The 14,314-nt window shown below is 46.0% G+C and overlaps 1 protein-coding gene across 1 annotated transcript; it reads right to left on the bottom strand.

The window, feature by feature from the left end:
- Window positions 1-424: 424 nt before the first annotated feature.
- LOC136582672 (serine/arginine repetitive matrix protein 1-like) lies at window positions 425-13,957 on the bottom strand. The gene is made up of 4 exons (XM_066583853.1): window positions 13,798-13,957; window positions 12,768-12,848; window positions 11,816-12,029; window positions 425-3,983 (listed from the first exon to the last, which is right to left on the bottom strand). Exons 1-4 carry the CDS (start codon window positions 13,955-13,957, stop codon window positions 425-427), a joined length of 4,014 nt encoding a protein of 1,337 aa, XP_066439950.1.
- Window positions 13,958-14,314: the final 357 nt, after the last annotated feature.

The raw sequence follows: 14,314 nt of genomic DNA, 5'->3' as shown, positions 1-14,314 counted from the left end.
TTTATAGGGACATCTCTATTTTCCCACTACTTTTTGCACAAAAAAACCCCACATTTCTAAAAAAAAGACAACTGACTCGGCCGTGCTGCGTTCTGATGCCTCCTTCACAGGACCGTATGTGTTTTACTAAAGCGCTGCGGAATATGTTGGCGCTATACAAATAAAGATTATTATTATTATTATTATTTTACTTTCGCCCGTTCGCATGACTAAACATTTGCCGCGATCAAGTCACGATCTTAATTCACGTATTTTATGCCATTCACACAGAGAGCTGCTGCGTAGAGGCAAAAAAAACCGTTGAAGCGATGAAAACCATCGATCGCCAAAAATACGATTTTTTTTTTCTTTTTACGTGGCTAAATACCTGCGTAAATACGTCGTGTGAAAACACCCCAAGACCTAGAGCCTTGGCATCTGTCCGTCAGCGGAGCTCTGTGGGGTCTTGCTTCTTGTTGGGTCGTGCTTCTTGTGGGTCTTGCTTCTTGTGGGGTTTTGCTTCTTGTGGGGTTTTGCTTCTTGTGGGGTCTTGCTTCTTGTGGGGTTTTGCTTCTTGTGGGGTTTTGCTTCTTGTGGGGTCTTGCTTCTTGTGGAGTCTTGCTTCTTGTGAGGTCTTGCTTCTTGTGGAGTCTTGCTTCTTGTGAGGTCTTGCTTCTTGTGGGGTTTTGCTTCTTGTGGGGTCTTGCTTCTTGTGGGGTCTTGCTTCTTGTGGGGTCTTGCTTCTTGTGGGGTCTTGCTTCTTGTGAGGTCGTGCTTCTTGTGGGGTCTTGCTTCTTGTGAGGTCGTGCTTCTTGTGGAGTCTTGCTTCTTGTGAGGTCTTGCTTCTTGTGAGGTCTTGCTTCTTGTGAGGTCTTGCTTCTTGTGGGGTCTTGCTTCTTGTGGGGTTTTGCTTCTTGTGTGGTCTTGCTTCTTTTGAGATGTTGCTTCTTTTGAGGTCTTGCTTCTTGTGAGGTCTTGCTTCTTGTGAGGTCTTGCTTCTTGTGGAGTCTTGCTTCTTGTGAGGTCTTGCTTCTTGTGGGGTTTTGCTTCTTGTGGGGTTTTGCTTCTTGTGGGGTCTTGCTTCTTGTGGGGTTTTGCTTCTTGTGGGGTTTTGCTTCTTGTGGGGTCTTGCTTCTTGTGGAGTCTTGCTTCTTGTGAGGTCTTGCTTCTTGTGGAGTCTTGCTTCTTGTGGGGTCTTGCTTCTTGTGGGGTCTTGCTTCTTGTGGGGTCTTGCTTCTTGTGGGGTCTTGCTTCTTGTGGGGTCTTGCTTCTTGTGGGGTCTTGCTTCTTGTGAGGTCGTGCTTCTTGTGGGGTCTTGCTTCTTGTGAGGTCGTGCTTCTTGTGGGGTCTTGCTTCTTGTGAGGTCTTGCTTCTTGTGAGGTCTTGCTTCTTGTGAGGTCTTGCTTCTTGTGGGGTCTTGCTTCTTGTGGGGTTTTGCTTCTTGTGTGGTCTTGCTTCTTTTGAGATGTTGCTTCTTTTGAGGTCTTGCTTCTTGTGAGGTCTTGCTTCTTGTGTGGTCTTGCTTCTTGTGGGGTCTTGCTTCTTGTGAGGTCGTGCTTCTTGTGGAGTCTTGCTTCTTGTGAGGTCTTGCTTCTTGTGAGGTCTTGCTTCTTGTGGGGTCTTGCTTCTTGTGGGGTTTTGCTTCTTGTGTGGTCTTGCTTCTTTTGAGATGTTGCTTCTTTTGAGGTCTTGCTTCTTGTGAGGTCTTGCTTCTTGTGAGGTCTTGCTTCTTGTGAGGTCTTGCTTCTTGTGAGGTCTTGCTTCTTGTGAGGTCTTGCTTCTTGTGGGGTCTTGCTTCTTGTGGGGTTTTGCTTCTTGTGTGGTCTTGCTTCTTGCGGGGTCTTGCTTCTTGTGGAGTCTTGCTTCTTTTGAGGTCTTGCTTCTTGTGTGGTCTTGCTTCTTGTGTGGTCTTGCTTCTTGTGAGGTCTTGCTTCTTGTGGGGTTTTGCTTCTTGTGGGGTTTTGCTTCTTGTGGGGTTTTGCTTCTTGTGGGGTCTTGCTTCTTGTGGGGTCTTGCTTCTTGTGGGGTCTTGCTTCTTGTGAGGTCGTGCTTCTTGTGGAGTCGTGCTTCTTGTGGAGTCTTGCTTCTTGTGAGGTCTTGCTTCTTGTGAGGTCTTGCTTCTTGTGGGGTCTTGCTTCTTGTGGGGTTTTGCTTCTTGTGTGGTCTTGCTTCTTTTGAGATGTTGCTTCTTTTGAGGTCTTGCTTCTTGTGAGGTCTTGCTTCTTGTGAGGTCTTGCTTCTTGTGAGGTCTTGCTTCTTGTGAGGTCTTGCTTCTTGTGGGGTCTTGCTTCTTGTGTGGTTTTGCTTCTTGTGTGGTCTTGCTTCTTTTGAGATGTTGCTTCTTTTGAGGTCTTGCTTCTTGTGAGGTCTTGCTTCTTGTGAGGTCTTGCTTCTTGTGAGGTCTTGCTTCTTGCGGGATCTTGCTTCTTGTGGGGTCTTGCTTCTTGTCGGGTCTTGCTTCTTGTGAGGTCTTGCTACTTGTGGGGTCCTGCTTCTTGCGGGGTCTTGCTTCTTGTGGAGTCTTGCTTCTTTTGAGGTCTTGCTTCTTGTGTGGTCTTGCTTCTTGTGGGTCTTGCTTCTTGTGAGGTCTTGCTTCTTGTGGGGTTTTGCTTCTTGTGGGGTTTTGCTTCTTGTGGGGTTTTGCTTCTTGTGGGGTTTTGCTTCTTGTGGGGTCTTGCTTCTTGTGAGGTCTTGCTTCTTGTGAGGTCTTGCTTCTTGTGAGGTCTTGCTTCTTGTGGAGTCTTGCTTCTTGTGGAGTCTTGCTTCTTGTGAGGTCTTGCTTCTTGTGGGGTTTTGCTTCTTGTGAGGTCTTGCTTCTTGTGAGGTCTTGCTTCTTGTGGGGTCTTGCTTCTTGTGAGGTCTTGCTTCTTGTGGAGTCTTGCTTCTTGTGAGGTCTTGCTTCTTGTGGAGTCTTGCTTCTTGTGGAGTCTTGCTTCTTGTGAGGTCTTGCTTCTTGTGGAGTCTTGCTTCTTGTGAGGTCTTGCTTCTTGTGAGGTCTTGCTTCTTGTGGGGTTTTGCTTCTTGTGGGGTCTTGCTTCTTGTGGGGTCTTGCTTCTTGTGGGGTCTTGCTTCTTGTGGGGTCTTGCTTCTTGTGGGGTCTTGCTTCTTGTGAGGTCGTGCTTCTTGTGGAGTCTTGCTTCTTGTGAGGTCTTGCTTCTTGTGAGGTCTTGCTTCTTGCGAGGTCTTGCTTCTTGCGGGATCTTGCTTCTTGTGGGGTCTTGCTTCTTGTGGGGTCTTGCTTCTTGTGGGGTCTTGCTTCTTGTGGGGTCTTGCTTCTTGTGGGGTCTTGCTTCTTGTGGGGTCTTGCTTCTTGTGAGGTCGTGCTTCTTGTGGAGTCTTGCTTCTTGTGAGGTCTTGCTTCTTGTGAGGTCTTGCTTCTTGCGAGGTCTTGCTTCTTGCGGGATCTTGCTTCTTGTGGGGTCTTGCTTCTTGTCGGGTCTTGCTTCTTGTGAGGTCTTGCTACTTGTGGGGTCCTGCTTCTTGCGGGGTCTTGCTTCTTGTGGAGTCTTGCTTCTTTTGAGGTCTTGCTTCTTGTGAGGTCTTGCTTCTTGTGGGATCTTGCTTCTTGTGGGATCTTGCTTCTTGTGGGATCTTGCTTCTTGTGGGATCTTGCTTCTTGTGAGGTCGTGGTTCTTGTGAGGTCGTGGTTCTTGTGAGGTCGTGGTTCTTGTGAGGTCTTGCTTCTTGTGGGGTCTTGCTTCTTGTGGGGTCTTGCTTCTTGTGGGGTCTTGCTTCTTGTGTGGTCTTGCTTCTTTTGAGGTCGTGGTTCTTGTGAGGTCGTGGTTCTTGTGAGGTCGTGGTTCTTGTGAGGTCGTGGTTCTTGTGGGGTCGTGCTTCTTGTGAGGTCTTGCTTCTTGTGAGGTCTTGCTTCTTGTGGGGTCTGGCTTCTTGTGAGGTCTGGCTTCTTGTGAGGTCTGGCTTCTTGTGGGAAGTGTTCTAGTTTTATTGGTACCATTTTGAGGTGACTTTTTGATTTTGATGGTTTCGTTTTGATCAGCGTGTTTCTCGGGTCACAGAAGATCCGATGGGACTGACTTTACTGCTTTTTTTCTTTTTTCCGTATGCGATAGCGTGAGATTTAAACATTAAAAAAAGGAATTTTAACTTGTTTGTGGGCAAATACGCTCCGTCGCGCGAGCTTGTCTATTTAAACCCTAAAACTGGCTGCTTTACGATATTCGGCCCTAATAAATATCTTGACAATGGACTATAAGTAAGCGAGAAGCGCAAAATATTGGACAGAAGGAAAACACTGTGAGAAGATTAAAATTTCAGGAAAACAATGTAATTTGGCATCACGCATAGTCCTCTCTCTTGTCACGAGCTTCATCGTGTCTATATACAGGGGGTGGACAAAAATATGGAAACACCATATGAAATGCATGGGATTTAGATCATTAGCACTAAGCTGCCCTTTTGACCCCTGCTGAGATCTTTCCTGCCACATTTGTGTTTACTTCACCTCTTGCCCTGCTCTGGGTAGTTTTTAGAGGCAGCTGATAACAGCAGCTGAATGGCTCAAACCCCCAACCAATGGAATCTTGTTGGTCCGGCAGCATCTGTGTCATATTACCTCCACCTAAAATCGGTCTCTACATGTCTTATGGAAATATGATTTATAGTCCCATGTAACTCAATTATGCATTTCGTACGGTGTTTCCATATTTTTGTCCACCCCTGTATATGCTTACAAGATGGCCATAGTTTTGATACAATGTACCGCTGTTATCATTATTCTCATTGTTGCTTTTTTTTGTAACCTTATAATAAAAAAGCAATTAAAAGAAATTTAGGGAAATTGCAGGGAAAAATGTGTGAACTTTTTATGATGCTATATTTTAGTCCCTTAAGAGGATTTGAAGATGTGATCGGTCGATCATTTGGATAGTGCAGCGAGCAGAAGTCGGCGGGTGTAGCCTGATTGGGTGCGCTAACTCTGGCCTTCTTACAGTGGTTACAACCCGGCCTAAAATGGTGGCTCGTGCAGTAGGTGGGATTGCAATAGGGATTCCTAGCGAGAATAACTAGTGTAAGTTCATCGTGACGCCAGTGCCTTTGGATGAGGGTGTCACAGTGATGAAATAAACAGACAACTCCATGGAAGCATCAGTGAAACAGAAGGCACGCAGTTTACTGGAACTTGCAGAACAAATACAACATTCACAATTCTTCAAAATTACAGGCAGTAAATTCTACATTAACTTCTGGTTGTGGGTAAAATATCATACATTTGTTCCTTAAAGGGGTTGTCTCGCGAAAGCAAGTGGGGTTAAGCACTTCTGTATGGCCATATTAATGCACTTTGTAATATACATCGTGCATTAAATATGAGCCATACAGAAGTTATTCACTTACCTGCTCCGTTGCTGGCGTCCCCGTTGCCATGGCTCCGTCTAACTTCGGTGTCTTCTTGCTTTTTTAGACGCGCTTGCGCAGATCTATCTTCTCCATTCGGCTCGTCTCGGCATCACCGGCATTTTGGCTCCGCCCCTTGTACGCGTCATCGCGAAGCTCCGCCCCCGTCACATGTGCCGATTCCAGCCTCTGATTGCCAGTGATGCCGAGACGAGCCGAATGGAGAAGATAGATCTGCGCAAGCGCGTCTAAAAAAGCAAGAAGACACCGAAGTTAGATGGAGCCATGGCAACGGGGACGCCAGCAACGGAGCAGGTAAGTGAATAACTTCTGTATGGCTCCTATTTAATGCACGATGTATATTACAAAGTGCATTAATATGGCCATACAGAAGTGCTTAACCCCACTTGCTTTCGCGAGACAACCCCTTTAAGGCTTTCCTGAGGAATGAAGCTGCCAGACTAAGTTAAGTTGGCACCGTGCTGGAAGGTTATTTGTGGAGGAATGGAAGGAATAGTGCAGACTCTCCTGTGGACACACTGACTTCTGACTTTGCAGGGACAAGATAAACTCACAGTTGCGATGCCTGTTATCTTTACAACCTCCGCAGGGTCTGCCCTGTCTCCGATACCTTTTGTCAGGATTGAAAAAGACTCCACTCTCCAGGCCTCCTCTCTTTGGCTGACCTCCAACACTAGAACTTAGGTGAAACTCCCCTGGCTCCTCTCAGGCTTGACTTGATTTTTTACTACACTTCTCTAGACTGGACTCTGCTCCATGACTGGGCTGGACAGCACTCTCTAACCCCACCCACGCTCTGTCTTTTATACTCTCCCTCCTAACCAATCCTGGGATAAGGGGATCCTCACTACCCAATCCCAGTCCTTGCTAGGGGTGATTGACAAGTGACAGAGCAGGTTAAGATATATTCTGTACAGTCATTGTGAAGACACCAGACATTAACCCTTGGTGACCCTTTTTGGCCACTACACATACACACTCCACTTGAGGTAGCTATAAAAGAGCTGTGGTACCCCAACTCTTGGGTAATGCAGATAATACACTGCATTACTTCTGTACTGCATTCTACTGAGTCTATGACAGCAGCCTATTAGACCTTGCTGCAATTGCTATTGATTGTGGCATGCAATGGGTTAAACTGACAGGCTATGAGGTTCCTCTATTCCTGGCTGTAAGGCTCCATCACATGACCCTGTTTGCGCAGGTATTTGCGCACGCAAAATTTTGTGCACGCTAAATGCAGATAATAGCAGCCATTGATTTCAATGGACTCAAAACACAAAACTAGAACTCATTATTTGCAATGGGTCTATTTACATGCGCAATTTTTGGATACATTTTCGGAGCAGTATATGCAAACGTGAGGCGACCTGTACGGCACACAGTCAGGGTGTCCGTGTGGTGCGTAATACGGGTTGCACCAAGGAATCTTGGACACGCTATTGGCAGGGTAAATACGGCCTTAGGGGTTAAACAGACGAACGTATACGCCAATACGCTGGGCGCAATGGAGCAGATTTGCGCATTAAAAAGTTATGTCTTCATTTTTTACTCCTCCCATCCAGCACTATTGTGTAGGCAAAAAAAGCTGAAAACGAGTGCAGGACCTATCTTTTCTCGCACGTAGAAAAACACGTATCAGAACGAAACCATTAAAATCAATGGCCTCGCTTGATCACGCACGCAAAAATCTCCACAAACACAATATTCTGTTTCAGCCCCCAGGGCTCCTTCGCATGAGTGGGACATTTTAAAGCTCGTGAGAGCGTGACGTAATTGCGCTCTAAATGGAGTGCGATCACGTCTTCTCGTGAGCGTTCCCGCTCAGGTAAGTATACTTTTTTGCACTGCCGGGCCCATTCACATTGACGCAAAAGACACCCGCACCATTTTTGAACTTGGCTCAGCAGGTTAATTAGTCCCTGGTTTTAGCAATTAACACGGTGAAATCGTGCAATTACCCATACAGTTTCGTGCAGGCAGGCTGCGCTAATTTAAACCCCTATAGACTCCTATTGAGCATCGGGTGCGCAAATACACATAAAAATAGATCATAGCGCATATGAAAATAACACATTTGCGCGGGATTATTCACTCGCATTAATGCTGCAAGTTAGAAAACTCGCTGCATGTCCGATTTTGGGTGATTCCTTGCAAAGAATCGTCCATTATTTCCTATAGGATCTAAAAAAAATGGCCTCACACTTGCACGCCACGTGGTTTTGTATGCGAATTAAATGCATTTTCTACCATTGACACTATAAGAGGTACGTTTTTTTTTTCTTGCACGTCAAAAAATTGAAGATACATGGATATAATGTGTTTTTATAAACAATAGCTCATCCTGCTCACATTCACAATCGTAAGTTTAAGGCCTCTTTCACACGAGCCTCATTTGGACGCAGAGTAGGTGTGTCAAAAAATTGCATCTAAAAGAACTTATGGTTTCCTATGGATTCTTTCAAATTAACAATTTTTTTGAGGTGCACTTTAAAAGATATGACTTGTCCTATCTTTTGACGGCACATCGGCAGCTCCATAGACTCCTATGGGAGACTATGCAAACCACCCAGCGAACAGAGAGGTAGGGAGTTTAAGGAACTCCACCGCTGCTGGGATGAAGGAAGTCCCCCGCTGCAGGGATGAAGGGAGTCCCCCGCCGCAGCGATGAGGGGAGTCCCCCGCCGCAGCGATGAGGGGAGTCCCCCGCCACTGGGATGAGGGAAGTCCCCCGCTGCTGGGAAGAGGGGAGTCCCCTGTTGCTGGGATGAAGGGAGTCCCCCACCGCAGGGATGAAGGGAGTCCCCCGCCGCAGGAATGAAGGGAGTCCCCTGCCGCATGAATGAAGGGAGTCTCCTGCTGCAGGGATGAAGGGAGTCTCCTGCCGCAGGGATGAAGGGAGTCCCCTGCCACAGGAATAAAGGGAGTCCCCTGCCGCAGGGATGAAGGGAGACTCCTGCCGCAGGGATGAAGGGAGTCCCCTGCCACAGGGATGAAGGGAGTCTCCTGCCGCAGGGATGAAGGGAGTCCCCCGCCACTGGGTTGAAGGGAGTCCCCTGCTGCAGGGATGAAGGGAATTCCCCCCCACAGGTGACTCCTTTCTTCCCCACCATGGGAGACTCCCTTCTTCCCCACCATGGGAGACTCCCTTCATCCCCTCAGGAACTCCCTTCATCTCGGGGCTACGGTGTCAGTGCATTGCAAGAAGCTGCACCCAGCTGTGTTAAAATCATAAAGAATTGCCGTAACTTGGTGGGGGCTATTTTTCGTTTACGCGATTTAACGCTCCGATAGCCGCATTTTTTTAGTGCAGCAATGGAGCATTAAACCAACGTTTGTTTGAACGAGGCCTAAGAGTTTTTGGACCAATATTGTACTCGATTGTGTGAATCCAGCCTTAGAGCAGGAGCCTAGTTGTCAGTAGTCAGCCCAGCACCCCCTTAGGCCTCGCTCAGATGACCGCTGTCCGCACGCATTAGAGGTGCACACCGGACGCGCTCTATAGGGACCTAACAAAGATAGGACATGCGACTCCAGGCCGCATCTAAGCTCCGTGGTGTGCACAAAGATAGAACCTGATCTAACTTTGGTGTGTGCTTTCCATAGACTCCTATGGGAGCTGGAAATCACTCACCCCGCACCACGGATTGTGTAAACGGGTTACTTCAGGTAGCAGGAATTAACCCGTCCGGTTACTGCGCACCCACAGCGCTAGTCTGAGCGAGGCCTAGAAAGATGGACGTGCAGGTTTAAAGCCCGTTAATGAGGTCAGTAAAGAGGCATATTGCAGTCACTAAGGGGTTAATTAAAGGCAAACTCTTGCTGGCAGCTCCTCATGAATATCAGCTGCTGGTATGTAGATACATTGTAGCAGCTTTTTCAATTTGCCAACCCTTTGCATTAGCTACATGTCAGGATCAGCGCGGCGACATGTGTGCGGCTAGCATCCAAATGAGGGCACATGCTGTGCGCTGAGATCCGCGCGGGATCCCGTGTGTATGCCTCTATTTATAGAAAACCGTTCCAAGACACGACGCACAACGATACGGCGAAGGAATGCGGCGTGCGCCCACAGCTCGCCGGGTAAAGGTGGCAATTCTGCCTGTCAGATTAACTCACAATAGTGGAGTATGAAACCAAGGCGGCTAATCCCAGGGAGAAATCACACCATTGCGTTAGATCAATAGTCCACATCACTCCCTCATCGCCATCAGTAGCGCCATTATGAGGAGCCATTGTCACCGCTCGCCGGGCTGATTGAGCCTGGAGACGGATGGTGACAAGACCCGGAATTACTGACAAGTACTCGCGGCGGCAGAGTGACATTTAGACATGATTAGCTTTTGTAATACCTTCATCGGCGCTTACAATAAATACATTTACTCCTCGTGTCGCCGCCGGTGACTGATCTATTTTGGAGAATTCGTTTCTTTGTTTCCGACTTCTTAATTCCCTTTACAAAAGAAAGATTAATTGTCGGACGGCGGGATCTGGAGCCGCTCATCACTCATCTCTGTAAGGTGCATTATCACGAGTCACAGGGGAGTCAATGAGACTCCAATCATATCGTAGTCCTAAGGGAGCGCATTATATACTGACGCATTAAAGGGCTAGTGCAGCTTCCATAACCCCAGCTTTGTTTAAAGGAAGCTCTAATGATCAGGGATCATGAGGGATCATGGTTGTAGGATTCCCAGAAATTAGCTGCCGGAGGAATGGACAGCGGTGCACTATATGGCGGTGATGTTCATGTAATATAGAGTACTCTAGAGCAGTGGTTCTAAGCCTTTTTCATCCCAGTGCCCCCGCCCCAGCCCCCAAGCCTTACTAGTTTAAACCCAGTCACAGTTTATCTTGTTTAGGGTGAACGCTCACTGACGATTTTTTCTTTCTTGCGCTGCGAGAGCACGAGAAAACTCTCGCCTTGCAGCGCAAGAAAGACGCCGGTATAGAACCGGCAAATCGCTAGTGGTTTCAATGGGGCCAGCGGCAGCAGCGCTAGCCCCATTGAAAACATATGGAGAATGCCGCGGATTTCTGCCACAGCTTATAGGGGAAATATAAGCCCTTCCCCTATAATCAGCAAAAAGTGTTAAAAAAATAACTCACCTCTACGGCGCTCATACGCGTCCCCCTGCTGGCTCCCTTGCACTGCTATTAAGCTCTTTCAGCAGGCGGGGATTTAAAAAATCGCCGCCTCCTGAAAGGGCTGTGCTGATTGGCTGAGGGCTAAGCCAATAGCAGCTACTGCTTAGCTAATGGCTGAGCGCTCAGCCAATGACACATAGTCCTTAGCTATTCATTCATGAATAGCAATATCTTATCTTTTTTTTTTACACTTATTGCTGATTATCGGGGAAGGGCTTATATTTCAAGCCCTTCCCCGATAATCTTACTGCGGGGCTTGGCAGAAACCATTGCTTTCAATGCCGATCTCATTGAAAGCAATGGGATAGAATGCCGCGGACATCTGCCACAGCTGTGACAGCTGTGGCAGAAGTCCCCGGCATTCTCCATCTCTTTTCAATGGGGCTAGCGCTGCTGCCGCTGGCCCCATTGAAAAGTCTGGCGATATGCCGGCATGATGCCGATATCCCGTTTTTTTTCTTGCACTGCGCTGCGAGACTTTAACTTTACTCTCGCAGCGCAGTGGACAAAAAAAACGCCAGTGGGTGTCCACCCTTACAAAGTTAAAAATACAAATTAAAATACTGAATACTTTTTTTGGAAAGTTTGCTAGTGTTTAACAGATTAGCATTAATTGGGAAAATATGTCTCTAAAAATTACCAAAGAAGTATTTTAGCTGCTAAATATTTAAAAACAGGTTAATTGTGGATCCAATAATAAATAGGTTTTATTGCAGAAGGTAATTTTTGTGGGAAGTAAGTAATAATAACATCTTTAATTCTTTAATTATCATTTAATAGAAATGTACAATGTATAAACAAAATGCAAGATACACCTTAATCCTTAATGGTCAGAAGACTCATTAAAATGCAAGAACAATGAAATTCGACTAATAATAATAATGTTTGCCACAATCAATCTGTGTCATTAATGGCTGCCTTGGGCCTGATGAGCGGACGACAATTTTGCAATATCTGGTTCTATCTTTGTCAGCCGCAGTCTCATGTCGCCGCTTTCACATATCTGAAGTTTGTCTCTCACTTTTGTCAGGAGCTGCTGAACTGCGCTGAAGCCCCTCTCCACTAAGTACGTAGATGGAGAGCTAACACGAGCAACTTAACTTCCTGCCACGGGATAGGATAGGAATTCTTCACTTTCACCCAAAAACAATTATCGCCACATTGCTGGGATAATGCTTGGGCTTCGCTATCGTGTTTCAAGTCGATCAACTGCTCCTGTAATCTGGGATGAGATTCTCCTGCGTCTGCTGAAAATGGATTGAGTACACAGGTTGGTATTTTGAGGGTACATAGATCATAAAACCTAGTTTACATGTCTTCTTTGGCTTGTTTGAGGTATGAGCAAAAAACGTCTAAGTCGGAATCTGGAAGTTTGTCTCCATCTTTGCATGCAATTTCTTGACTTAGGTTATTGATATAAAGGTCCAGTTTGGCAATAAAGGAAGAGATTATACCTTTAGCCTTAATGAAATTCATTTTGTCTAGTTGTAGCTTTGTGTTGACCTTGCTGAGTTTGTCAAATATGTCTGTGAGATAGGCAACGTCAAGACGTCGCAGTTCAATTGCATTAAAAAGGCTTGAGTCAATCTCCCAAAGAAACTCAACTACTGTGTCCAAAAAGTTCTAGGAAGCGTCGTAAGCACTTTCGTCTTGACAACCACCTCACTGTGGTGTGTAGGAGTAGACGTTCGAATTCTTCGTCATTGTCTTGACAGAGCTTGTGGAAAAGATGTTCATTTCATTCAAAGATTGCGCTTTTCTCTTGTTAACAGCATTAATTACAGAGCGCTGAGAATCATGGAATCTGTCACATAAATGTTTAGCAATAAGGTGCTGCCGATGGATCACACAGTAGACTGCCATTATGCCAGGTATAGCAGATTGTAAATGGGCTATAAATCCGCGATATTGACCAATAATGGATGCAGCTCCATCAGTTGCAAAAGCAAGTACATTTGTTAAAGGGATGTTTTTTTTCTTCTTCCACTCTTTTGTTTATAGAGGAGCCTTTCGTGCCGGTGGTTAAATTTCTGGTAAACAACAGTTCCTCCACTACCTCTTCATTTCGATTAATGAAACGAACATAAGCTAGCAGCAATGCTTCATTGTCTCTAACCCCTGACTCGTCAATTTGAATTACAAATTCTGTGTTCTTTAACACGTTCAAAAGCGTTTCTTCCACATCAGCAGCCATCTTGTCAATTCTTCTTGAAACTGTGTCATTACTCGAAGGATGGCACACGTGTCCGGCCCCAGCATAGTACTGACAATCTCTTTAACTGATGGTAACACAAGTGTTTCCCCAATAGTATGTGATTTGCCACGTTGTCTTATTAATAAAGAGACTTTATAGGAAGCAAGGAGGCCTTTGTCAGCATTGAAAGCAGATTTTCCAAATAGCTTGCCTACAGTGCTGCAGGTCTCAAACTTTGACTTTAAACCTTGGAAAAATGAAATCGGCTTACCCACTTTGTCTGAATGCATTTTTGCAAGGTGATCACTCAGTCTCGAAGGCTTCATAGTTTCATTTGTGAAAATGCCTTTTTTCAAACGAGGCACAAGGGCAGCTATCTGCTTGTAGGAGAAGGAATGAATCCGTATTTTAAGTATTCATTTGAATTCTGACGGCATTTCTTCTTTTCGGCCATTTTTTAAAGTTTGCTTCAAGAATGCACTGCTTATGTCGCTCTATCATATAATGATGTATGGCTTTATATAACTCCATGACTCCACTGCAGATCAATCACACTGGATAGCATAAGGAACAAACTAACCCGCTGGATTCCATAATACCGCTGATTGGCTGGAACTTTCAATTGTGTGGGTCTCTGGGAGTTGTAGTTTATATCAGTGTTCTGAAAAGACACTTGGTGTCCCCTAAGACTACAAGTCCCAGAGACCCACACAACAAAAAGTTTGAAGTGGTTGCAGCCAATCAGCGGCATTATGGAATAATTATCGGATTATCGATGAAAACCGAGGTATCACTACTAATTTTTAGAAAAATGTAGTTACTAAACAAAAAAAATTAACAAAGCAAATGCAGAACGGCCCCTACTGCCCCCTTTATGTTTCAACACCCCCTTGAGAAGTGAAAACACCGCCCAGGGGGCAATAATGCCCGCGGTGAGAACCACCACTCTAGAGCTAGAGCATCTCTCCAATCTGATTGGCAGGGGGGAGAAAAACCCAACTGTAAAGTTGAAAAGTAGCATGTGAGAAGCAAAAATTCACTTTCCACGACTCTCTAAGTCCGATGGGACCGCTGCTATGACTGAAGGAAGGACAGCGTACTGGAAATGGTCTCCTTCTGCTGCGTTAGGGTCCAATCATCCAGGAAGTCGTCCGCTGTCATCTGCAGGAGATTCAGGTAATGATCTGTGTTGAGTCCTTGGAATGACCACAGGTCCAACAAGGCAATTGCGCCATTTCCAATCCACACTGTAGCATGCATTGTCTTCTTATTGTGCTTGTAATAGTAAACTGTATTCCATCTACGCTAAATTGTCGCTTCGACGTTCACTATCACGGTCCCACAATCATAGCGTCGGCCCTGGACTGCAATGTGGAATGGCTCCGTGCATGTATCATAGCAGAAGGAGGCCACTTCCAGTACACTTTCCGTACTTCAGTCCTTGCAGCCGTCCCACCGGACTTAGAGATGCAGGAAGTGGACTTTTGCTTCTCACATGCTACTCTTTAACTTTGCAACAGGGTTTTATTCTCTCTTACAGGGGCCAGAAAGCAAAATTATTATACTTACCTATTAGGCTCGGTTCACGTCCCTAAGCTACGGCATTGATTGGTCATT

The sequence above is a fragment of the Eleutherodactylus coqui genome, chromosome 11 (assembly GCF_035609145.1).
Source record: "Eleutherodactylus coqui strain aEleCoq1 chromosome 11, aEleCoq1.hap1, whole genome shotgun sequence".
Classification (NCBI taxonomy): Eukaryota; Metazoa; Chordata; class Amphibia; order Anura; family Eleutherodactylidae; genus Eleutherodactylus; species Eleutherodactylus coqui.
Note: the sequence above shows the minus strand (reverse complement) of the source record. Positions and strands in the feature narration are given on the sequence as shown.